The 21,909-nt window shown below is 41.2% G+C and overlaps 1 protein-coding gene across 10 annotated transcripts in view; it reads left to right on the top strand.

The window, feature by feature from the left end:
* IQSEC1 (IQ motif and Sec7 domain ArfGEF 1) overlaps positions 1-21,909 on the top strand; it is a 348,548-nt gene that overhangs the window by 151,055 nt on the left and 175,584 nt on the right. For 5 of the 10 annotated variants that reach the window (XM_062620529.1, XM_062620436.1, XM_062620446.1 and 2 more), the window contains one exon: positions 12,997-13,083. The exons of 3 other annotated variants lie outside the window; for them this stretch is intronic. In XM_062620529.1, coding sequence (XP_062476513.1) covers positions 12,997-13,083 — 87 coding nt within the window. Of the gene's footprint in view, positions 1-4,380; positions 4,767-12,996; positions 13,084-21,909 lie in introns of those variants that run through there. 2 more of the 10 variants (XM_062620483.1, XM_062620519.1) reach the window with 2 other exon arrangements.

Genomic DNA, 21,909 nt, shown 5'->3' with positions numbered 1-21,909 from the left:
TGCACCCTGCCAGCCCCACATCCGGAGGGGGCTCTGTCACTGACCACTCAGTTTATGGTGACAAACTTAAAGCACGCAGGTGCCAGGACCGGGTGGGTTAAACCGAATCATTGCAGTCCAGGTGAGGCTGGAGTGGGACAGGAAAGGTTTGAGTGGTTTGTGTCTCACACAGCAAGTGGGGCAGGCTGGAAAACATCTCAAACTGGTTAACCCATCGAGAGGAAAATACCGGGAAAAAACAGGGAACCGGGAAACAAGGGGTCAGAGTCTGCTGTAAGGGAAACAAAGCCAATCATGAGCATAGCCTGAGACAGAGCTGCTCCTAATCACACTAGTGATGCCAAAATGAGGGTTTAAAGGCTTTGTTCTGGTAGTTATTCTTTTCATATTTGGAGGATGCTTGTATGGCTATGTGTTTGAGTAGATAGGCTGAGACCAGATGGGGCAGAGTGAAGGATGTGTGCTTTATCCCACAACACCTCACTTGAGCCTTCCACCACAAGTCTGGTTTGCTCTGGTTTTCTAGAATGAATAAATAGCAGAGCATCTTAATCATGCAGACTGACATGTTAATGGTAAACACAAGAATACAATGAATGGTAACAAACGGCTTTGCCTAGTAGCATAAAAGAAAGCATTCCTGATGAATTCAGACCTTGGGTGATTTTCATCTGTAAATGTCATCTGGTCTATGAATTGTAACTCAGTACGTAAGATGTGGTGATCCTGCACAAGCTATCTTATATGATACTCTTTTATATTGCTCAGGTGATCTGTTTATTACTTGCAGAAATGGAACAGAAATCTCAGCAGAGAGAAATGGGGTTTGGAAGCAGCTCACTGGCTGTGCAGGTCACTGATGTTGGCAGGTTATTAATGTAGTTGGACTTAGCAGGACCTAACACTTCTGATGGTGAGCTGACCCTGCTGAAACCCATGGGAGTTCTTGTTGGTCATTTCAGTCTGGTTTAATACTTTTAGACTGCGAACTCATTAGGATAAAAATTTGGTCATCTTATGTCTTGGTCTTTTCACACAGTGGTATCAAGTGACATACGGTACAAGTGTCTTGCTGGGTAGTCTTTATAACAGGGAAAGCTGCAACCTAATGTTCCCAGTTCTGTTCTAGTTACTATCCTTTTCTTATAAAAGAAAGCCTTCTGCTCCAAGTTAATAGCTAAGGTGAAATAGCCTGTGCAGTTACTGGCTTTCTATTTTGTAGTATTCAATCAAATGTAAAGTATTTTAATTCATTCTGCTAAGGTACAAATGTGGGCTACTTTATCCCCTGCTTACCCATCGGGCAACTTCATATGGCTTTAGGAGAGAACTGAGGAAGACAGTGAACTAAAGATATATTGCCTCAAAGAGCAGCTTGAGCACATGCTTAACACAGACTATGCAAGTTAGTCTGTTATCTTGAATACAGCAGTAAGGGCTCAGGTGAGTTCAGAGCCAGATAGTGGGTTTTTCAGTTATCATTATGTCTGGACACATCAAAATAGAAACTAGAGCCAAACTGAAAACTTGTCCCAAACACATTAAAACGTGCTATGTGCTGTAAAAGCTTCATGAGTCTTATCCTGTCTAAAATTAAAGTTTCAGTGGCATTCACTGCAGAAGAGGGAGGAATATCTTTTACATTACTAAAGCACCTTTCATATATGAAGAAACTGCTGCAGGCTGGGTTCCTACTTTTGGGCATACCGGGGCCCAGAACTCTCATGGGAAGCCTGGGTGAAGGAGCAGAGGGCATCGGCTCCAAACCCGTGTGGTGACAGAATTCAACACGTATGCAGCAGCAGAACATTAGCATTTCTTTCTTGCGCGCTTTGCTTTTTGCTTGCTGATTTGACTTTTCAGTCTTGTTCTTCCTATCCCTCCAAACTGGGCTTAAGTGATTAACTGTTTCGCAGAACTAGTAGATTCAGTTACCTGACAGAAGTGTTTCCTTCTTGATCTGGATTGATTATCATCCAGAGAGCACCTTGCTGACCACCTGTATAACTTATTCTTCTCTTTTCATTCCACCTCTGCATGGCACTGCCAGCCACCTGCAGCCAAGCTGGCAAGGCTGTGTGCGTTCTCATACACCAGTGGTGATTGAGCTGTTTGGCTTTACAATAGGTTGGAAAACTTACATATGGACTCTTTATGGGACAGTTTTATTTTCTTAGCAGACATTTATTTAGGTGATGTATTGATGGCTATTGGAGGGGTTTGGCTGTGATGTCCAGTTTCATAATTAAAACTGTACTATGTCTTCAGTGCTCTGTTTTTGGTATTTGCTAAAAATAAGGCAGTATTTGAATCATTAGAAAGCTCTGGAGCAAGGGAAGATACCTCTTGGCTGCCTTCAGTGCAATAGAAAAACCATTTGTCTTAAATCTGTATTTCTCTGAATTATCCTTATTTGTGGAAAAGGTATTTAACTTCCAAAGTTATCAGGTAATAATGTTAATGTCTTGCGGTGTTGTGTGGGTGTGTGTTTCAAGCTATGCATGCTTCGTTGTGGAACAAGAACGTTTTGCTAAGGTGCCCAGTCCATGCCATGAGCCCACGTGGGCTGGAGATAGAGGGTCAAGCTCACAGTAAAGGTTCTGTGAACTATATGAATGGAGCTATTTAGGAATTGCCACATCAGTCTCTGTAGGTCACTTTGGGCTGTGTGGGGCAGTGCTATGTCAAGTGTATGTTTAGATGTAGCTTTCTTAAAATGAATAGTGCTGGAGTTTCGGTTGATCCAAGCAGTGCAGGCCAGATATGTGGGGGAATGGAGAATTTTGGGGCTTTTGTCTCCCCATTAGTTATGGTTTCCTAATGCACTGCTATACCACCAGCCCAGAGTGATGAGATTCAAGGGCTGTGGCTACACTGGCAGTTCTACAAATTATCACCAGGTTGACTTTTGTGCAATGGAAGGTTCAGCTGAGCAGGTAAACCCAAGTGCATGTCTGCTACATAAAATACTTACATTGGTTTCAGGTGTAGCAGGAATTCGTGTAGCAGGTTAGTGGTGGTGGGTGGGAGGTTGTAAAGTTCACTCTTCAGCTTTAGACAGGTGACTGACCAAAAAGGAGCACCTTTTGACACAAAAGATATTAATCTGCAAATCACTTTGGACCAAAGATCACCAGAATAACTCCTGCCTGACCTGTTCTTTGTTCGATTTGTTCTGCAAATTTACCTTATTTAGCAGCACCTTTGAGAGTTCCCACTTCTCTGTAGCCAGGGGAACATCCGAGGTGATGCTGAGATACAGGTGAGCTGACCACCTGCTCTCTCTTATTCTGGAAGTATCACAGCAGGCCATAAAGCAGCTATGAACTGATCACTTGACCATGGCAAATGAGCTGCCCTCATCAGTGTGTTCTGGTATATATTTGACTTAATGATGTGAGCAGATGGTCATTGTATTGATTCATGAAGCTAGAGAGGAAGCCTGGCTGTCTTGATCATGCAGGGCCTGAGTGGTGAGCATTGGTGTGGGGCAAGAAGCAGGGAAAGGGAAGAAAAAAGGCAATTTTTGTAGTGTGGGGTTTTTGTTTGGTTTTATTGTTGGGATTTTTGTTGTTTTGGTTAATTTTTGTGTTTTACAAAGGACCGCTGTGGACAGGACTAAGATAGAAGCAAGTTTAGGTGACTCGCCAAGCCTGTATGCATGGTCATGTCCTGGAGGTACAGACTGTTAGTGCACAGTCATGATGCTGCTGAAATACTTGCGCCACTGGTGCAAAAAGAGGGGTGGAGGGGAGAGAATGGGAGGGCAGTAGTTTGTACAGTTGTGAGGCTTCTCACTCTGCTGGTGCTGCTGATGATGGCAAGGCTTTGGAAAGGAAAAGGTAACATTTAAGTAATAGTTCTTCAGTCTTTTTTCTTTGTTTAATCGCCTCCCCTATTAGGAGGGTATAACTGGAGATTTAGAGAATCTAATTCTATAAGATATTCAGCAACTATCCTGAACTTAGCTGAAGTGGGAAGCTCACAAGTTCCCCACCTGGCTCAGCTCAAAGGAGCAGCTTGATTTGGTTGTTCATTTGGTAATTTTCACAGTGATAAATGGAACCTGCAGGAGAATGTTCTCTTGAGCAAGAGCTTAATCTCATACTTTGGTTCCTGAGTCTCCTAGCTGCTGATTAGTTTTGCTGTCTTATGAGTTTGTGTCATAATACGTGACTATAAATTGACTTTGCAGTGAAGAGGGAATACGGTTTGTCTTCACAGATGCTGCTGTTGCCATGGAGATAAAAGGACCAATGGCCTTTTCTTGGTTTGGACTGTACTACAATGTTCATACAGAGATGGTGCATTCGAAAATACAACATTTGGTGCTTTTATATTTCAGTCTAAATATCAAATGAGAAAGCATATTGTTTTTTTCTTGGTGACAAACTGAAACAATAAATACAGATTTGGGACTTTTTCTGGAAGCAGAAAGCAAGCCCACCTGGAATGTGAAAACAGTGGGGCTGGTTTGTGCTTGCTAAACCTCCTCTCTGGGAAAAACCTTTTGGCTTTGCAAAATATAACCCCGTAGAGCCTTTGGGTTTATTTGATGCAGTGTTTGATGCCGGTTACATCACCAGCTTACTTCTCTGTGATGTTCCACCGGGGCTGATCTCGAATGAGCATGCAAAAGCTGTGAATGTGATTTTTAATATTTTTTTTTCCTTAAGAAAGAGCTTTTCTACCTCAGATTGCGTGAAAGAAAATATTAATACCAAATCCACAACACCTTCAAGGATGGCTTGCAGAAGGTGTTATTTGTGAGTACCTTTTCCTTCTTCATCTGTCATCACGTCTCTGATATCTGTGTTGAGGATTCCAGAAGTGGGAGTAGTGATCAGTTTATTGTTTGGTAGGTTTCTTTCCACGAACCATTTTTAGGGTGTTACCTTTTTGGCAGATGAATGATCTGTATTTTAGAAATGCACAGATGATGATTGTGTTTATGCATGTGGATATTTAAAAACTTAACCTAATCAAGTGACTCAAGTCTATGTTTAGGAGTGAAAAGAATAACAAATAAAACCCCATTTTGCATAGAAGCAGCAGTGCAGGATGCTAGGAATTCTCTCTATGATGAGTCAAGAATGTCTCTTCCATTTTGTTTGAATGCTTTGTGGTATTAAAGTGTAATCTGTCTTTTAGATGCGTAGATACTGGTACCTGGATATGGAATGCAGTCTTAAGCAATATAATATCAATAAGGCAAAAGATCGCTCTGGTTTTGTTGTCATTGTATGTATGCTTAATGACAATCTAAAGATGCATTAATTGCTTGTTACTTACTTGACTGATTTCCCAAACATGATAGTCAGCACAGCAGGAGTTTAATATTTCACTCATTTAATGCAGTGCAGCAGCTCTTTGCATGAGTTGTCACGTTTGGCAGAAGAGTTAAGTGCTTATCCACTTGTAGCCCCAGGAAAGACAATGCTGAAGTTTTCATACTGCTTGTGGTGTCAGCATGAGGGTCTGTATGGGAACCACACTGGGTGGCCTTATTCAGCTGAATCCTAGTGGTTCCACATGACCCGTACTGTGAGCTTTCTCCTAAACCCCACTGCAGTGCTGTCCACCCCAGGGGAAATCCAGAACAAAACAGACAGCAGCCTGCAGTTAAGTTGTCCTCTGCCACCCCCCCTTGCTGCCATCACTTCTAATCCAGTGTTTTGAAATGGCTGTACCTGCTGTTTGCATTTCTGAACTCTGGGTAAAGATCCTCTCCCTTTAGGGTTAAATTTAGGTCTGCCAGAAGATCATATGCTCAGCAATTGCGATTGTCATCTGCTGCCTTTTGCAGTTATTTTAATAGTGCCTGTGGGGGTCCTAATTTGAGTAAATCTGCTGCATATGCAGTAGCACTGTCCACACGCGGGCACAGTAAGTTCAACCGTTCAAGAATAAACTACTTGAAATGAATACTGAAAGAGTATTAAAATCTTCTGAAGTTTCCTTTCCCTTTTGGTTTGCAGTGATGGTGTGACTGGTTAAGTTGAAATGTTTCCAAATCAAAATAAAATAAGTAGACTTCGGAAGTTGAAATAGGAAAACTGAACTTGGAAAACAGGTTGTAGCCTTCCAGGTATACACGCATCAGCTTTGAATATGGTGCCGTATGTTTAGACAAGGGAGAAGTAGTAATGTTTGTGTTGGAATCCATTTTAACTGGAGTGCTGGGATTTGGGGATTTTGTAACTCAGCAAGAGACAGAATTTCTTACTGTGCTTGCAGTGTGGTGTTAAGGAATATTTCGTCTCTGTAGGCTCCTCTCTTTAACAGTGGCATTGCTGTCTTATTTGTATGCCCATCTTGTACAGTATTGTCGTGTATTTCTCTTCACGTTTGATATCTTTTACCTACCTCAGTACGTTGCTGTGGAAAACAAGAGATGGACTGTGACTTCTCCTGTCATTCTGTATTTTAACTCCTGTGTAAGAAAGTTGATGCTGTTGACTGAAAACAAGGAAAATGTAAGCCTGGGGGCATTTGTAGAACTGACTCTCTAGGACCTACATATACCAGATCTTCATGGTCTTTAAAACTGATCATTCTGAATACTGAACACGGATGTTCAACAGTTAAATACACCAGCTCTTTAATGCATGAGTAAGTTTTGAGATGAAAACTTAAATGCTATAGATTTGTCAATATTCTAATAACATATATGCTAAGGACTTCTGCCTTTTAAAAAGTATATTGCTTGTACCTCTTAAACGTAAAAAGCTAGCTTGTTGCTGTTCTAAAAAAACCTAAATACCATTGTCAGACTACCAGGATTAGCAAAAGTGGGTTTTCAGATGCTGCACTGAATAGAACATATGTCATGTACCATTGTTTCCAGTAATAGGATTTGTCTTGCTGTGAGTCTCTCATGCTCTAGCTGTGTTATTTCATTCTTTTTAGGTTACTATTTTTCCTCTTTGCTGAGCTTCAAATCCAATACGTATAGGTGTCGCTGGTTAGATTGAGTTTTACAGCAATTACTGCTGTATTTTGCTGTAATATTACTGTATAGTGCTGTAACAGTGGCTGTATTTTGTAATAAGAATTCATGTTTCTTCAGTAATTCTGGGACCTAATTGAGTGACATGGGAAATGCAAAAAAGATGCAGTGAATCTATCAGGTTTCTGATTTAATCTACAAGATTTTTTCCTGCTGTCTCACGCACCTTCATGTCTCTGCTCTTTATTTCTGGGTTTGGACTGTGTGGGGTTGTCTTCTAGAGACTTTGGAAGTGACTAGTAAGCACAAATGATGCAAGTGTGGTTTGTGTGTGCTTTAAATCATTGTGCATCACTCTTCAGAATAGATGGTTTTGTAAGTGAGAGACTTAATCAGAAGGGAAATAAATGCTCCCAATTGAAAGTGTCTTTCTTACATGTTAACAATTTTAATTAAACTCACCCTAATTACAGCTAACCCTGTATCAGAGCCTGCCTACAAACTGTGCAATGGCTTGGATGCAAAAGAGCCACCTCTTGCTTATTTGTGTGGCTAATAATTCATTGTCAATGACATCCAAAAAGCGTATAAAATTAGTTTAAAAAGAATTACGATGTTAATAAGCATTGTGTTCTAGGATGGGAAAAAAACAGCTGCTGATTCTTGTTCAGTATGCTGTGCCTGTACTTGTTTTATTCTCCAAAGAGATGATAATTCTTTGAAGGCCCTTTTGAGGGAGAAGAGGACAGGGGAAGCGTGCCTAATCATTCCTTTGAAAGCCCAGCTGTGGGTGCTTGAGTTGGAAACACAGAAAGGGTAGTATTATTCAGAACAAGGACCTATCAGTTTGCATTTACACTGCAACACGTACAAGTGCTGATATTTAGTCATTTTGATGACAACCAAATCTTCTGCATTCAACAGTCTGAATTGGAGCCTACCTGCACTGATCTCTTGGAACTGCAGATTTTATTGAGCATCCTTGATATCTGGTGAAACTATCTCTAATTTCTATCAATACAAACCCCTATTCTATAATTCTTTTAACTAGGTTGTATGGCTCCTACATGGGATGGGGAGGACGGAAGTGGAAGGAGGAAGATGCCAACATAGCAGGTCTAGAACGTATGGTTGTGCTTCTTCATGATATCTGGGTAGTTTTCTTGACTCTCAGACTACAGTGCAAGGTTTGATGTTTACTTGCCAGGAGTTTTTGTTACCTTCCCATGCTTTGGTGTCCAAGAAGCTGTATACAGAAAGCCATCTTGCTGAAAGGAAGTGATAGAAATAAAGGGATTAGTTATAGTCTTCTTATGGTGTGTGACCATCTCTGCCAAGTACACATGAACTGCAAGCCTTTTACATATGCAACCATAAAAGTAATAAGAGCATTTAATATTGTATAGTTGCCATTCAAAACAGTGTTTGGGGAGAAGACTGTAATTAATAAGAACACTGTGAAAAACCTTATTTGCTGTATGCCACCACAGCTTCTCCTTGACATACTTGCTGCTGCTGCTGCTGGGCACAAAGTGGGATCAATTAAATAGGAAAGAAAAAAAGAACATTTTCTTCAGAGCTACTTCAAAAGCCAAAATCATCCTGTCCTGTGTATTTTGGGTGAAGATCTGAGTAGTGAGAGGGGTATCTTTGATGTCAGAACAGTGTGAATTTGTCCTTGGAGATGTGAATGAATCATCCGCAAAATCACCCCTTAGTGGACATGTCCGCAGACAACCACAATCAGACTTGTCCAATGAGGGGGTTGTGTAAGTGGCCACATAAAGCTGTCTGCTGTTCTCTCTGATGGGTGATGCTTCCAAACATCAAGTTGACTTCTGGCTCAGTCAGTGTGCTGACTCTGGAGGCCTCTCTAAAGCACTGAGAAACATGGCAATAAGCAAACTTTTAGCTGGAGTCAATATGAGTCTATATTGTTACAACCTTTATTGTTTGTCACCTATTTGGAGGTCAGGTTCATTGTATTTCACATTTTGTTTCTCATTAAAGCTATTGTTAGATTTATTAAATGAGGACTGATTTCCCAGTTTTTAACTGTAGCCTTTTCTAGTCTCAGCTGTAGCCATAACTCCTACAACATGAGAAGGAAAATTTTCAACATGCAAAATAATGTTGTTCTTCATCAGGATAAAATACTGAGAGATTGAAATATTCCTTTCATCAGCTTATAGGCATGGATCCAGTCAAACAAATCATTCTTAGCTACCTCACATGGTATTGAAGTGAATAGGTTTATATAGAACTTGTCTGCCACTTGTGCTATTTACAAGCTGATTTTAAAATAGAATGTGTTAACTAGCACCAAGGATGCAGAGTGCCTGAGGCAGTGTAGGAGCCTGTGCTGGTATAAATCTTTCCTAGTGCTTGCACATCCTCATGGAACACAGCACCTGATGGAAAAATTTGCCAGAAGAAAAGAACGAATACTGGCAGATGGAGGTGAACAGATTGTCAGTTCAGACAAAGAGAGAACAGTGTATGAAGGAATGTGGCTGTAAGAAAACACAGCGATTAAGGTGAACAAACGCACCTAGCAGCCTCCTGTCACCAGCCACACGTTAGCTTCATCAAGAGACAACATTCCTCCCAGCTCTGGTCTGTACCAATGCACTTTCACCATGGATCTGTGAGGCAAGCGTCTCTCGGTCTCTTCTGTCTGAAAGCTGATAGTTTTTGTCCCAAGCAGTGCTAAGGCAGTGTTGATTTAATAATGCTGTCCCAGGTATTACACGAGCTTCAGATGAAACGGTAGCAAAATAAAGAAGGGTTGGATGCTATATCCTGCACGTGTGCTGTTCTGAGTTAGGAGGATGAGCTTGCTCCAGGCTCAGTATGTCCCTGGGTAGATGTGGGGCTTGCTACAGCCGGTAGCACAGCCAGGAGCCAGGAGGGTGCTTACCAGCCTAAGAAGACATCTTGAAAACAGAAAGGGGATGATAGCCTGGTAAAACAAAAGCAATTCCAAGTTAATAGCCTGCTGCTCTGCTCTCCCAGCTTGTTTTAAAACCAATATTGAGAAAATAGTCTGCTGAGTCTGGAAGGCTTGTTGGTGATTGTAAAAGAAAACGGGGGGAGGGAGGGAGAATGCAGTTGCAGCTTTATGTGATGATAAGTAACCTGTTTCTTTTTATTCACACATCTACGCAAGGCTGTAGTACTGAAAGAATAAAAATAATGGTCTTTTCTGTTCATTGATGGATATGAAAGCGTTAAAATGAGTGATTTCTAATGGCAAACATGATGGGTTCATACAGAAGAGAGAGGAACAGCTAAATCTACTTCATGTCTGTGTATTTACTGTATAGCTGGATTTCTCCCATTACGTTGGTATCCTGAAGGAGATGTGATTTCAAGGGTTTGGTTTAGATTTGGTTCTGGTTTTACTGTTTGTGAAAGTCTAGTCTGTTCTCAAAAGAGCTGTCTTTAAAACTTGGTGAGTGGGTCCCTGTCTGGGAGTACTTGGGGAGAGCTGGAAGAAGCCTGGCCTGGAAGCAGGAAATGGCAGTTTCAATGTCCACCGGGATGTTGTGAGAAGCAGCATTCATCGAGTTAGTCATTTGTCTTGTGTCAGTGCTGAAGTACCTGTGCTCCATTTGTAATCTTAAATCATCTTTTGAAGACCACAGATCAGAAATGTAGAAACTCTGATGCAGAAACATCTGCTGTGTAAAAACATAGCAGCCTTCCAATGTCTGCAGGGGCCCTACAAGGATGCTGGAGAAGGGACTGTTCATCAGGGACTGTAGTGATAGGACAAGGGGTGATGGGTTAAAACTGAAACAGGGGATGGCTGGAATCCAGCCTTACATATTCCGTGTATGTCTTTGACATCTGAGATGGTCCTGTTGAACACGGCAGTGGAACACTGGCATCTGTTTTGTCTATTCCATACCTGCACCTATGACACAGAGTGCCAGTGTTCTTACTACTTGACAAACCTTTGACACTTCTTACTTGCTATCCAAGGTAACTGTATTTCTGCATTTCTACTGCACCCTTGAAAAAACCCTCTGAGCTCCTAACCAGTCTGTGTGATAGGTGAGTATTAACCTTAACTGCAGGAGAGCAAGATGAGATTATAGGGACCGCTTTCTTCCTGACTGTTTAGATCTTGGGAGGAACCTAAGGATGTCAGAGTAGGACAGATCTATGGAGCCTTGTGGGCAGATTCTCTTTGGAGTAGCAAGGAGCAAGCTCTATTCAAAACGCTTTGTTGAGCAGAACTGAATCCAGACAGATTCATTCATACATTTACTGGTTTATTCTCTGAAGAAAGAGGTACTGTTGATGAGAGTAAAGAGATTTGTATGGAAAAAGAATGGTGGGAAGGGATCTGGGACACTCTTATACTAATTTCCTCCTTTTGCTTCTACTGACAAACCCAGGTATTCCCAGAGCAGGAAGCAATGATTTCATCAGTGTGATTGCTTTCCCTATCCCATGTCAGCCTGTCAGGCAATGCACACTAATAGTATTACCCTGGTTTTGTGAATTGTGTGGGGCAACTTGTGTGAATATGGCGGTTTTCTTGTCTGAAAATACAACTTTTATGTGTTCTAACTCCTTTTGTCATGGTCCATCAAGGCTTTCAGTAACGTTGGCCATATTTCCAAGTGGTTTGAAGATGCCACCAATGAGTGTGCACTGTGAGGTGTTAGCAGGGTACATCCCATGATGGCAAGATGCCTTGTCACTGAATTGTGTTGCACTGCTGTTTCCAGAAGCACAAGTACTTTGTAGATCAGCTGCTATCTTTAACCAGAAAATCCCAACTCATCCTTGCTGTGCAGTTGCTGACACACTGTTGGCAACAGAAATCAGAACAGGCTGACCTTGAGTGTTTAACAAAGGATTAGTAACTGACTCCTTTCTGAGCAAAGCCTGATTCTTTTTCTGCTTAACCATTCTGTTTGATCTCATAAGCAAGTGACCTCACAGGATTCACTTTAAGCCTCGGGGTTGCAGAAGAATCAAAATCAATCTTCTGAAACATTTGTCAAGATGCCAAGCAAAAGCTGGGAAGGGGGGGAACATGCATTTGTGTACACATACACACACTCCCTATTAACAGTCAGTTTGGATGCTTACAAGCGAAATGAGGATTCTCGGTTTAATGGAGACTTCTTCCACGTGTGCACATTCTAAGAGCTGGGAAATATTGATGAATACTTTATGATTTCCTAGAAGAATGCTGTGTCTTAAGAAATCCGATGAGGTGGTTCTATCATGGAGGACTTACTGTGCTAAACCTTGTTTAATGTTTCCAGGCACAAGCATCAAAATTGCTGAAGTGTATTGTGTGTGGCATCAAGCTCTCCTAAGGCTTACTTCAGATGCAGTACCTTGTCTTGTTTTGCAGCTCTTATTTGTTTTCCATGAAACAATAGAAGCGGTGACCTGGGGTGCAGAATATGTTTTTGTGTTTTAAAGCTTGTATGTAATTTTTCCATGCTTTGAACAAATGGCAGCAGTTAAATTGCACATCACAGACTATTGTTTAAAACTTGGGTGAAACTTAGATTCTTCCACATTTCAAAGTGGCATGTTGCAATCTGGTTCTAATTGCTGGGCTTGAAGAAAGTTGGTGTCCATGTTCATCGCATCGTTCCTCCTCATGTCTAAGCACTGTGTTTGTAATTTCATTAACAAAGAAACAGCTTGACTGGTGCAGAGTAACATGCAAGTCTGAAGCTTCATTTCCATAGGAATTTTATCCCGCAGTGTTTAGCTTTTGCCGCTGTTCCACACGGCAAAGCAAACCCAAAGTCTTAAATTGGCATCTGATCTTAATTTTGCAACAAAACTTTGATTCTTCATCGCAACAGTTCATCACCATCATTCCTGATACGTATATTTAAGCCATGGGACTACTTCCCTCTTTATTTCCTGGCATTCAGAACTGACACCTGTACATCAGATTTCATTCCGAGTTCTCATGAGTTTCAACTATTGGTATCCGCTTTTCCCTCAGAAGCCCCTTTCTAAACACTTGGTGGTTTGACTTTGTGTTTTTCCTTGTGTCGTAGGTCTTTAAATACTTTGCACCAGTTTTGCTGTCCAGCTCCATTGTACCATACCCAGCTAGCTGTCCCTGCCACACACTCAGAGTACAGGTAAGAGTAGATATGGTCCACCCACTTTTTGATGTTGAAGGGAGGTCTAATGTTACAATTCTCCATCAGAAAAGGAATAATAGCTTAAGTTTTAAAAGGAAAAAAAGGACTAGAAAAACATGCCAACCATTTTTAACATCTCCTAAGAGAGTTTTATTCACTTCTCTCAGCCATTCCTGAATGAATTTACTCAGTAAAATGAGTTTCGTGTGCTTTAAAAGGCACATCCCCTAGACTCTTTGAAAGGTAGGAAGAAGCTAGTTGTAGGTTTAGTTCTCACGTGAAATGCTTATAGAATTTATGTGGGATACTGATGTTGTTCCGAGCAGTGCTTTTTTTAACCTCAGTCTATTTCCTGAGAGAATGAGAGGTGAGCCATGCATTGTGGCACTCTGAAGGCTAAAGGCATGGATTTGCCAGAGGCTCAGCACTGCCTTCTGGTTGGAGCAGAAGTAAGGAGGTTTTAGGCAGATACAGGCCTTGATGCCAAACAGAGTCTGCCCTGAATGTATAAAAGATATCTATTTTTTCCAGCTAAGAATGCTCCATTTAACGTAGATGTCTTAACCGTGTGTTTTCCAAGTTCTCTTTGGAATGTGGAGAGCAGTAATTCTGCATCTTAGCACAATACATTGTCAGTGCCAGTGTTTAATTCATCTTACAGAAGTGTGGAAGGACAGCTAATGTAATTAGAAATGTGAAAACTGTTCAGCAATTGTGCATGTTATGAAAACATTGTCTTTAATTTTTACTTGTACTGTTAGTATTTAACTCAGTGATAATTGCCAGCTCATGAATAATATTAATATCACAATATTGGAAGTCTGGTGCTGAAAAATCAAATCGCTTTACACTGGTAATAAGGAAAGACAAAAACAAAGAATGAATCCTAAATCTGTAAATGCATAAACATAATTGTGATTTGAATCTGTCATCTCTTAGTTATCTCTAACCATGCATGTTTGGATTCATCCTGTTGTTTTACATTGCAGCATCTGTTTGTATGTTTGGTTTTTTTTTCCCTCCCATCTGAGCTTTTGGTTTTCTTTGGTGGTAGTGAATCCATAGTTGAGTTGTAAGAGAACTTGGTATTCCTGGTGAGGAGCGGGGTCTGAACACTATTACATTCCCCACTTGCTTTTAAATGAGGCTTTTCTTTTTCTTTTGGCCTGCGTTTATAATGCTTTAGTTCTAAGGACTTTGTTAGAGAGCTTCCTATAGGAATGTTTCTTGAATGTTTCAATATTTTGCTTCATGTAGGTTGTCATTTTTATCAGTAGTATTTCTTCTGCAATTTAAACAGAGCAGCATAACTTTGTGCTTAAAAAAAACCCTAAAATCCTTTACATTTTTTTTGTCTTTTTGCCTTTGTGCAATAAACAATAAATGCCCGAAGTATGGCTGAATCTGCAAAGCATGGACTGCTTTTACAGTGCTAATGCTTAAAACAACATGCAGATTTGGATAATGTCCAAACATAGGCCGTAAGACCTTCAGCTTTTGTTTAAGGATTGGGGTGTGTGAAGGAACTTGTCATTGACCTTGTTTGCTGTCAAGGAAGCTTAGGTCTCAAACTCTCCAAGTGTATGTGTATATATATATAGCCATAACTCAGCTGTGATTGGCGGAGATATGAGAACTTCCTACAATTCATAGACAGTACTGTTGCCTGTAATCACCTAATTGTGATGGAGCAACCAATGGGTTGGTCATTGGCTGCCAGGAAACTTAAAGAGCTCAGTATCTCCCTCACCCCTTTTCATGGCTATCAGGTCTACCAGCAGCACAAGGGCAGTTTGGTACGGTTTTGTTCTCCACTTACCTCTTTCCCCCACCCCAACACCCAAGTTACTTTGGGATTAAGATGAGCTTTTGCAAAAGATATTAATGAGCAGCAGCGTGCCTGTGCAAAGTGGCCAGCCACGAAGTGCCAGCAGGCTGACAGAGGCATTCCTCCCTTTTGTCACTACTTGTGAAACCTCCTTAGGAGCATCTGGCTTTTTGAAAGACAACAGAATAGTGCAGCAAACCCAGGAAAGGGCCATCAACGTATCCGGGGACCACAGCATGTGAGGATAGGCTGAGAGAATAGGGGCTGTGCAGCCTGGAGAAGAGAAGTCTCAGGGCTGGAGCTGTCTTCAGCTCCTTAGTTTGGAGTATGGAAAAGGTGCAGCCAGCCTCTTCTAGGAAAGAAGGATAGGACATGTCCCAAGTAGTACCCTTCTCACAAATGTGGTGGTGTGTTAGAACCAGGCTGTTGGAGTCTTCCTCACGTTAGGAATTTGATTTACCCACGAGTTAGATTTCTGAGGCTGTGGTACCATAGAATCATAGAATGGTTAGGGTTGGAAAGGACCTTCAGATCATCAAGTTCCAACCCTTCTGCCATGGGTAGGGACACCTCACACTAAACCATCTCACCCAAGGCTCTGTCCAACCTGGCCTTGAACACCACCAGGGATGGAGCATTCACAACCTCCCTGGGCAACCCATTCCAGTGCCTCACCACCCTCACAGGAAAGAATTTCCTCCTTATATCCAATCTAAACTTCCCCTGTTTAAGTTTTAACCCATTACCCCTTGTCCTATCACTACAGTCCCTAATGAAGAGTCCCTACACTCCCTACAGTTTTATAGGCCCCCTTCAGATACCAAATCCAAACTGAATATTTGTATCCAAACGGAATATTGCACCTTGCCATCACTACATCTACAATCTCAAACTATCAGAACAAATTATGCGCCTGGCTTTGTGAGCAACCTCTACCTGGGAATCCTGTTGCTGTGAATGAAAATCAGCTACTAGAACACTGACAAGACTGGGCTTTAAATTTCCACATGCATGTAATAGTATTAAATTTAGCTTTTAGTCTTCCCGTTTATCAGTTTATAAATAGGAGTCATTAGAAGCAGAGCTAACAGAAAGGGATGCTTCAGTCTAAGTGCAGTTTTGAAGCTTTATTTAGAAGATGCACAGAGGGATTAATTTTGCAGCCCAGAATTAAAAATTAAATTTGCTCAGAAAGCAGCACTTAATGACTGCACTACAGTGACACAGAGCAGCTCTGATTCGCTCTTAGGTAATTGCTGGATGTTTTATTCACTCCAGCGGTTTTATTTCTAGTCAAGACGATCTTTGGCATCTGTTTTGAATTGTTAATAGGGAAATAATGCATTTTTAATAACTGCAGCTATTGCAGTAATCCCTTGCTTGCTCATTTTACAATGTTCAAAATAGACAGAAATAATAGAAGTTATCTTGCATACTTCGACTACAAGCCAAGTCTTAGGAAGCCTGAGCATATCATGTCCTCCCAGTTAGGTATTTGTCTGTGTTCCAGTTAGCCCATATGCCTCCTGTTTGCTCTTTTTGAGTTATTTTTGTCTGGAAATTAAACAAATAGTAAAGATCCCAGTGAAGTCTGTAGTTGGTTTGTTTGACTCCCTTTCCCTTCCTGTCTCCTAAAGTAGAGCCTTAAAAACAACATAATTTAGTTCAAAGCTGCATATTCCATGAGCTATATTTATTAGTGATCATTTGAATACAGGTTTTATGTCGGATGTGAAGGACTAAGTAAAGGAGGCAGTGGTACAGCCGAGAGTGGCTTCCAAAAGGGCCTGGATCCTCATAGTCTTGTACTTAAGCTGCTGAGCCTCTTGCTTGGTATGGCCTGGAATATTTCAGTGGCCTTCCAGCTAGTGTATGTGCAAAGCAAGGCCCGGAGGTAAAATGGCATTCAGAGACAATAAGTTTCATCATCTGGTTTCTTGTTTGAGGAGCAGTCTGTTCCCAGAGTTTTCTAAACACATCTTTCTAAGCAAGCCTCAGTTAGTACTTCAGCATGTCCCTATAGGTGCTAGATACCTTATACCAATACCATGCACCTTACAGTTGTCAACTTGGAGCCTATCAGATGAACGTTCAGGTTACTCAGCTGTTTACACCACTCCTGAACATGCAAGTTCATTTACAGTCTGAGGAGAGCTCACCAGCCCACCCTTGCAGAAGGCTTCCTACTCTGCTGGGCTTTTTGCCTTCGGTTTTGTATTTCATGCTCTGTAGCCCTGATGCTGCTGTAGCTGTCAGTTACTCACGTTTGCATGATGAGCGTTATGGCAGAGATAGTTGTAGGAATGCTGCACACAGGAAGATATCATGTAAAAGAGTGTACATGCTCGGGAATATAAAGTCATATTCATATCTGTATTCTTTGTATGGATATGCAATAGGCTGATACATGCAACTGCAACTGTGGTCAGATTTGCTTACCACTAATATCTAAGCATCTTTTCATCTGATGTGTTTATTCATAACTATGATTTCTTTGTTCTGATTTGCATGAGATATTGGCTGTCACTCATTGCTTTCTCCATCCACTTTACCTTCTGTTCTTCTCATATAAAATCAGATGCCCTTATCATGACCAAAGACCATTTCAAAAGCGTGAAGCTAGAGATTTTTCTTTTCTTTTGTTTTCTTTTCCCCAGTGATACCTGTGAAAACAAAAAGCTAATGCAAAGGATGTTATAGTACCAAAGAAACCCCATCATTTTCTTGCAGTCTCTACCTGCTTAATGTTTAATCAGCACCTCTGGGAGGTAAAAACATTATTCTGACAATACTGTACTTCTGTGAAATTTTAATGTGGAATCTTTGTTTCACCAGGTAATGTTGGCTTACGTGCAACAAACCACTGTATGGAAGATGCTAGAAGGATTGATTGTGCTATTTCTTTTTGTCTGAGCCACTGGTAGGCATAGTAGCTATGTTGTTGCCATAACTGGTTAACGCGGAAGCTTAACATACAGTGAGGTCTGGCTGACAGATGCTTCTGTATCCTATCAGAGTGCTTTGGGTTTTCAGAAGTTTTTTTCAAGAGCACAGTGGGAATCCTTGCACACTAGGCACAGAGAGGGAAAACTGGGAACTTTCTGATTAGATTCCTGGAAGTGAAAAGTAACTATTTACAGATGAATGTGGTTCTTTGCAACTCTCTTTACTGTTTCCACTGATGAGCACTGTAGTGTTTCCCAGGCTTATACACATAGCAAGTGTTTCACATGTCCTTCACACAAGCATCTATCTAGACATCCCACGCTGCACAACAGACTCCTCAGTCCTGTGATAGTTTCCCAATCAATGATTAGTCACAGATGAAGCCATAGCACAGGAGTTGTACTTCGGACTCCTTTGTACTATTGATACAACTGATTGTCATTTTCTGCACCAAACGAAGCTTGAATAGGCATCTTATTTCCAACTGAATAGCAATTGCCTAGCTTTATAACTTAGCACATTTAAGCACTGCAGCCTCTCTTTATAACAGGCAGAGATTTAAAAGTTTGATGATACTGTTCCAAATTGAGTAAAGGAGTGGAAGCAGAATAGCTCAGACCAGGCAGTGTATTGCAGCAATGGTGCAACATGCAGCTGAACCGAGCAAAATGGATCTGAACCCTGAGCACACTGTGGACTCGGTGCTAAGCCAGTATGAGGTTCAGATGGTTATGTAAGGCATCTGTGCTCAAACCCTATGGCAAAGGAAAGCTGGAGTAATTATAGTAATACTTGTAATTTTCCACTCGATGCCTACGTGATCTAGCAATGCAGAAATGGTGAATGGGGTTGAAAACAGTCAGGAGCTGGTAGAATATCATGGAATTTACTATTTGCTTTTTGGATTTCTTAGTTTTCTTCATTCTGTTCCTTTCCATCCTCCTCCTTTAGCTTGTTTTTTGTTTAAAGGAAATGACCACTCGTGGTTGTGTTACTGATAAAGAAGTGACCTCGTGCAAGCCTCCTGCTAAGCCGGCATCCCTTCTTCCACACGCCATAAAGCACATTATAGCATTACAGATGTAGGTATTCCAAACTGCTCCTTTAATAGCCTTCATGCCTTCTGGTTTGTAGCACCATTCATGATGCTGGCAACTCTGCATGGAAACAGAGTTCTTCCTTCTACTGAAAAAGAAGGTGGGGGAGGAGTAAAGTGCTGGTCTGATAATCATCAATATTTCTGTGTGTAAATCACCAGCAGAAGGGGAATGCATCTGTTCCGCATTTTCAGTGGAATATGGGCAGTGAAAATACCTGTGGGAAGTTTCTTTTAAACATGTTAAAAATAAAGGAGCCATGGCCACAATAGGCTGGGTATGTATATGACCACTTAATGCAATTTTTTCTTACGGGAAAGCCAGAAACTGCCCTTTCAAAATACCTTTTGCCTCAGAGTTTAACTCTAAGTGTTGGCCTAGGCTCATTTGGTTGTTCTCTGTTGTGTTGCAAGTTCTGCCTCTGAGAGTGAAATGGGTCAGTGGGGTGGTACTTGCAAACAGGTGACACTAATTGTAGATTTAAAAACAAAACCAATAAAATCTAAAGCTACATTTTCCTAATGCTGTTCCCTGTGATTCTGTTCCTCTGTCTTTTTCCTTTCTCACCCCCCTCTTCCTTGGCAGGGAAGATAATGTTCTGCACCAGTTCTGCTGTCCACCTTCGGGGTCTAGTAGTCCATCTTCAAGATGACAGCGAAGCTCGGGGTCGCTAAGTGTGCAGTCAGTGCTACATCTGTATAGGCCATCTCTCCTCTTACTGGTGTGTATGGGACTGACACTTGCATGGATGCCATAGGATTGTGATTCATGTTGAGTCTGAGTTACTCAGAATGGCACAGCCATATGTTTTTGCCATCGATGCTTGGTAATCTCCTCTCCATGCTTTTCTACAGCTCTCGTCCTTGTGTCCAGTATCTAAAACACATGCAGACTGTAAACAAGTACCTAAAATGCACAGTTTATTTTGAACTAAAATAAACAGTACCATAAGTCTTTAAGTGTACTGTGAGTTTTGTCACTGTGTGTACAGGGTCATGTGGTATAAAGGGTAAAAACTAGTGTTGACTTCTTCTCTCCCAAATGTTGAGGTTATGGATGGGAGGGAAGCTGTTTCACAGCATCTGTATTAGGCTGTTTTCACTGCTAACAGTCCTAGAAGTTGGTTTCAAGACTGGACAAACACCAACATGACATGTTAGGAATTTTGCTATGCAGACATTGACCATTCTTTCTTTGCTTTTTGATTATGCTGAGGAAACAGCACATGTATGTTGTTACAGCAGATACTCCAGCTATGAGTGATTACATTTCTAAGCTTCTTTGAGGTCTGTCTTATAATTTTGTCTGCCCGTGTTTGTGAAAGTCTTGTATTAAGCATTAGCAGAAGTACAAGATCATTACTCATGCTGTTACCTAATTGATGATAATATTTTTCTCTAAGCTGTGAGCAAGATTGTCATTAAAGGGGAATAAACTTGTAATTGAATGGCCCTGTAACTGCAACCAGGGAAATGTGAACATGTCCATGGGTGTCTAAGAATAGAGTCTGAGTTACCATTGCCCAGAAGGCACTTTGTTGATTACATCTTTCCAGAGACTTCTCATGGCTCTAAAATAACTGGAGGATTTCTACTGGCTGGCTCTTCCAGACTTAAACAGCTCAAGCAGATATACCAGGAAGCATTTGCTATGACGTGGCATTTACTAGCCTGAAGCTAGCAAGCTTGAAAAACTGACTGGGGGGGCCTCTTAAGTGTGCTGTTCCTATCGTGAGTTAAAATACTACAAACTGTTTGGAGCTCATGTAAACGTGGAGGTGAAAAGGTGATGTTTGTTTGTAGTTACACGTGGCTTTGAGGATGGGGTAGAAGTGGAATCATCAGGGTCAAGAAGAGAAGAACTGTGAAGGTAGCATGAGGCTATGTCACGCTGCATAATGTGCTTGCTTTATGAGACTGATCATAAAACCATATAAAGGAATCGATATAAAATCCAGAATACAGGTTATTTGCTTTTCAGTTAGATTTGGTCTACTGTTTCTGTCCTTCCTGTTAAATGTTTTCTTGTGATTGCCTTAGGTATGGTTGTGAAGCATCCAAGGCCTAAGGAGGAATTTGCTTGCAGAAGGCTAATCTGCCTTCATGATTTTGCAAGTTTGTCTACATCCTTTATTGTGACTGCAGACTGCAAACAATATATGGCTGCTCCTACTATGTGTTATTGAGTGTTCCTCAGTTTCAGGTGTTTCTCAGTCACTTGGCATTACAATGTATATGAACTGCTACCATTCCCACTGTAAAATTTGGAAATTATGTATGCCAAACTTGTGTAGTAGATCCCTGCAGCTAATTATATCCTTGGAAGTGCTCTGGTGTTTACTGAGAGGGGTGGAACACTCACATGTTTGAGTGTTGATCACAGTTTTGGTCTTGTGCTGCTATAATTAAGAGTTTCTGAGTTGCTTCCCAAAGACAGAAGCAGAAGGGATGTCTGATATTTTGACTTGCTTATCTATGTAAACACTAATTAACTCTCTCTACTCAGTGCACTGAACTGAAGCACTGTAATTACTCTCTTCCATAGGGTAGGATTTGGCCAATCTTTCAATAAGTATCTTTTCTCTATCTGCGTGAAGGAAAACAAAGAGGAACCCCTATTTAAACATGAAAATTAACCTCCGCAACTCTAGGCGCCAGCCCTTCTGCCTTGAAGAGACAGCAGCCAATTACCCTGAGCTGGTTGTAGCTAATGGTGCACCTCTGGAGAAGACCAAGTCAAAGACTGCTCAGTGGTATTAGCTGTAGCAGGACACTGTCACTGACTGGTTTCTGTCTGGTAGCTTTCCAATTAAGGGTAAATAATGTTGGCATTTGAAGCAGTCTGAGTTGGTATCCATTGTACCACCAAATCATGGCACTTGCTCTCTGTGGAGCAGAGAGAGAAGCAATACAAGTCAGTAAACATTTCACCATGTAAATAAGTGATGGCTGG

The sequence above is a fragment of the Pezoporus occidentalis genome, unplaced genomic scaffold, assembly GCF_034315485.1.
Source record: "Pezoporus occidentalis ecotype Australia unplaced genomic scaffold, CSIRO_AGI_Poc_V1 ctg106, whole genome shotgun sequence".
In the NCBI taxonomy this organism is placed as follows: domain Eukaryota; kingdom Metazoa; phylum Chordata; class Aves; order Psittaciformes; family Psittacidae; genus Pezoporus; species Pezoporus occidentalis.
This window is presented reverse-complemented; position numbering and strand designations above follow the sequence as displayed.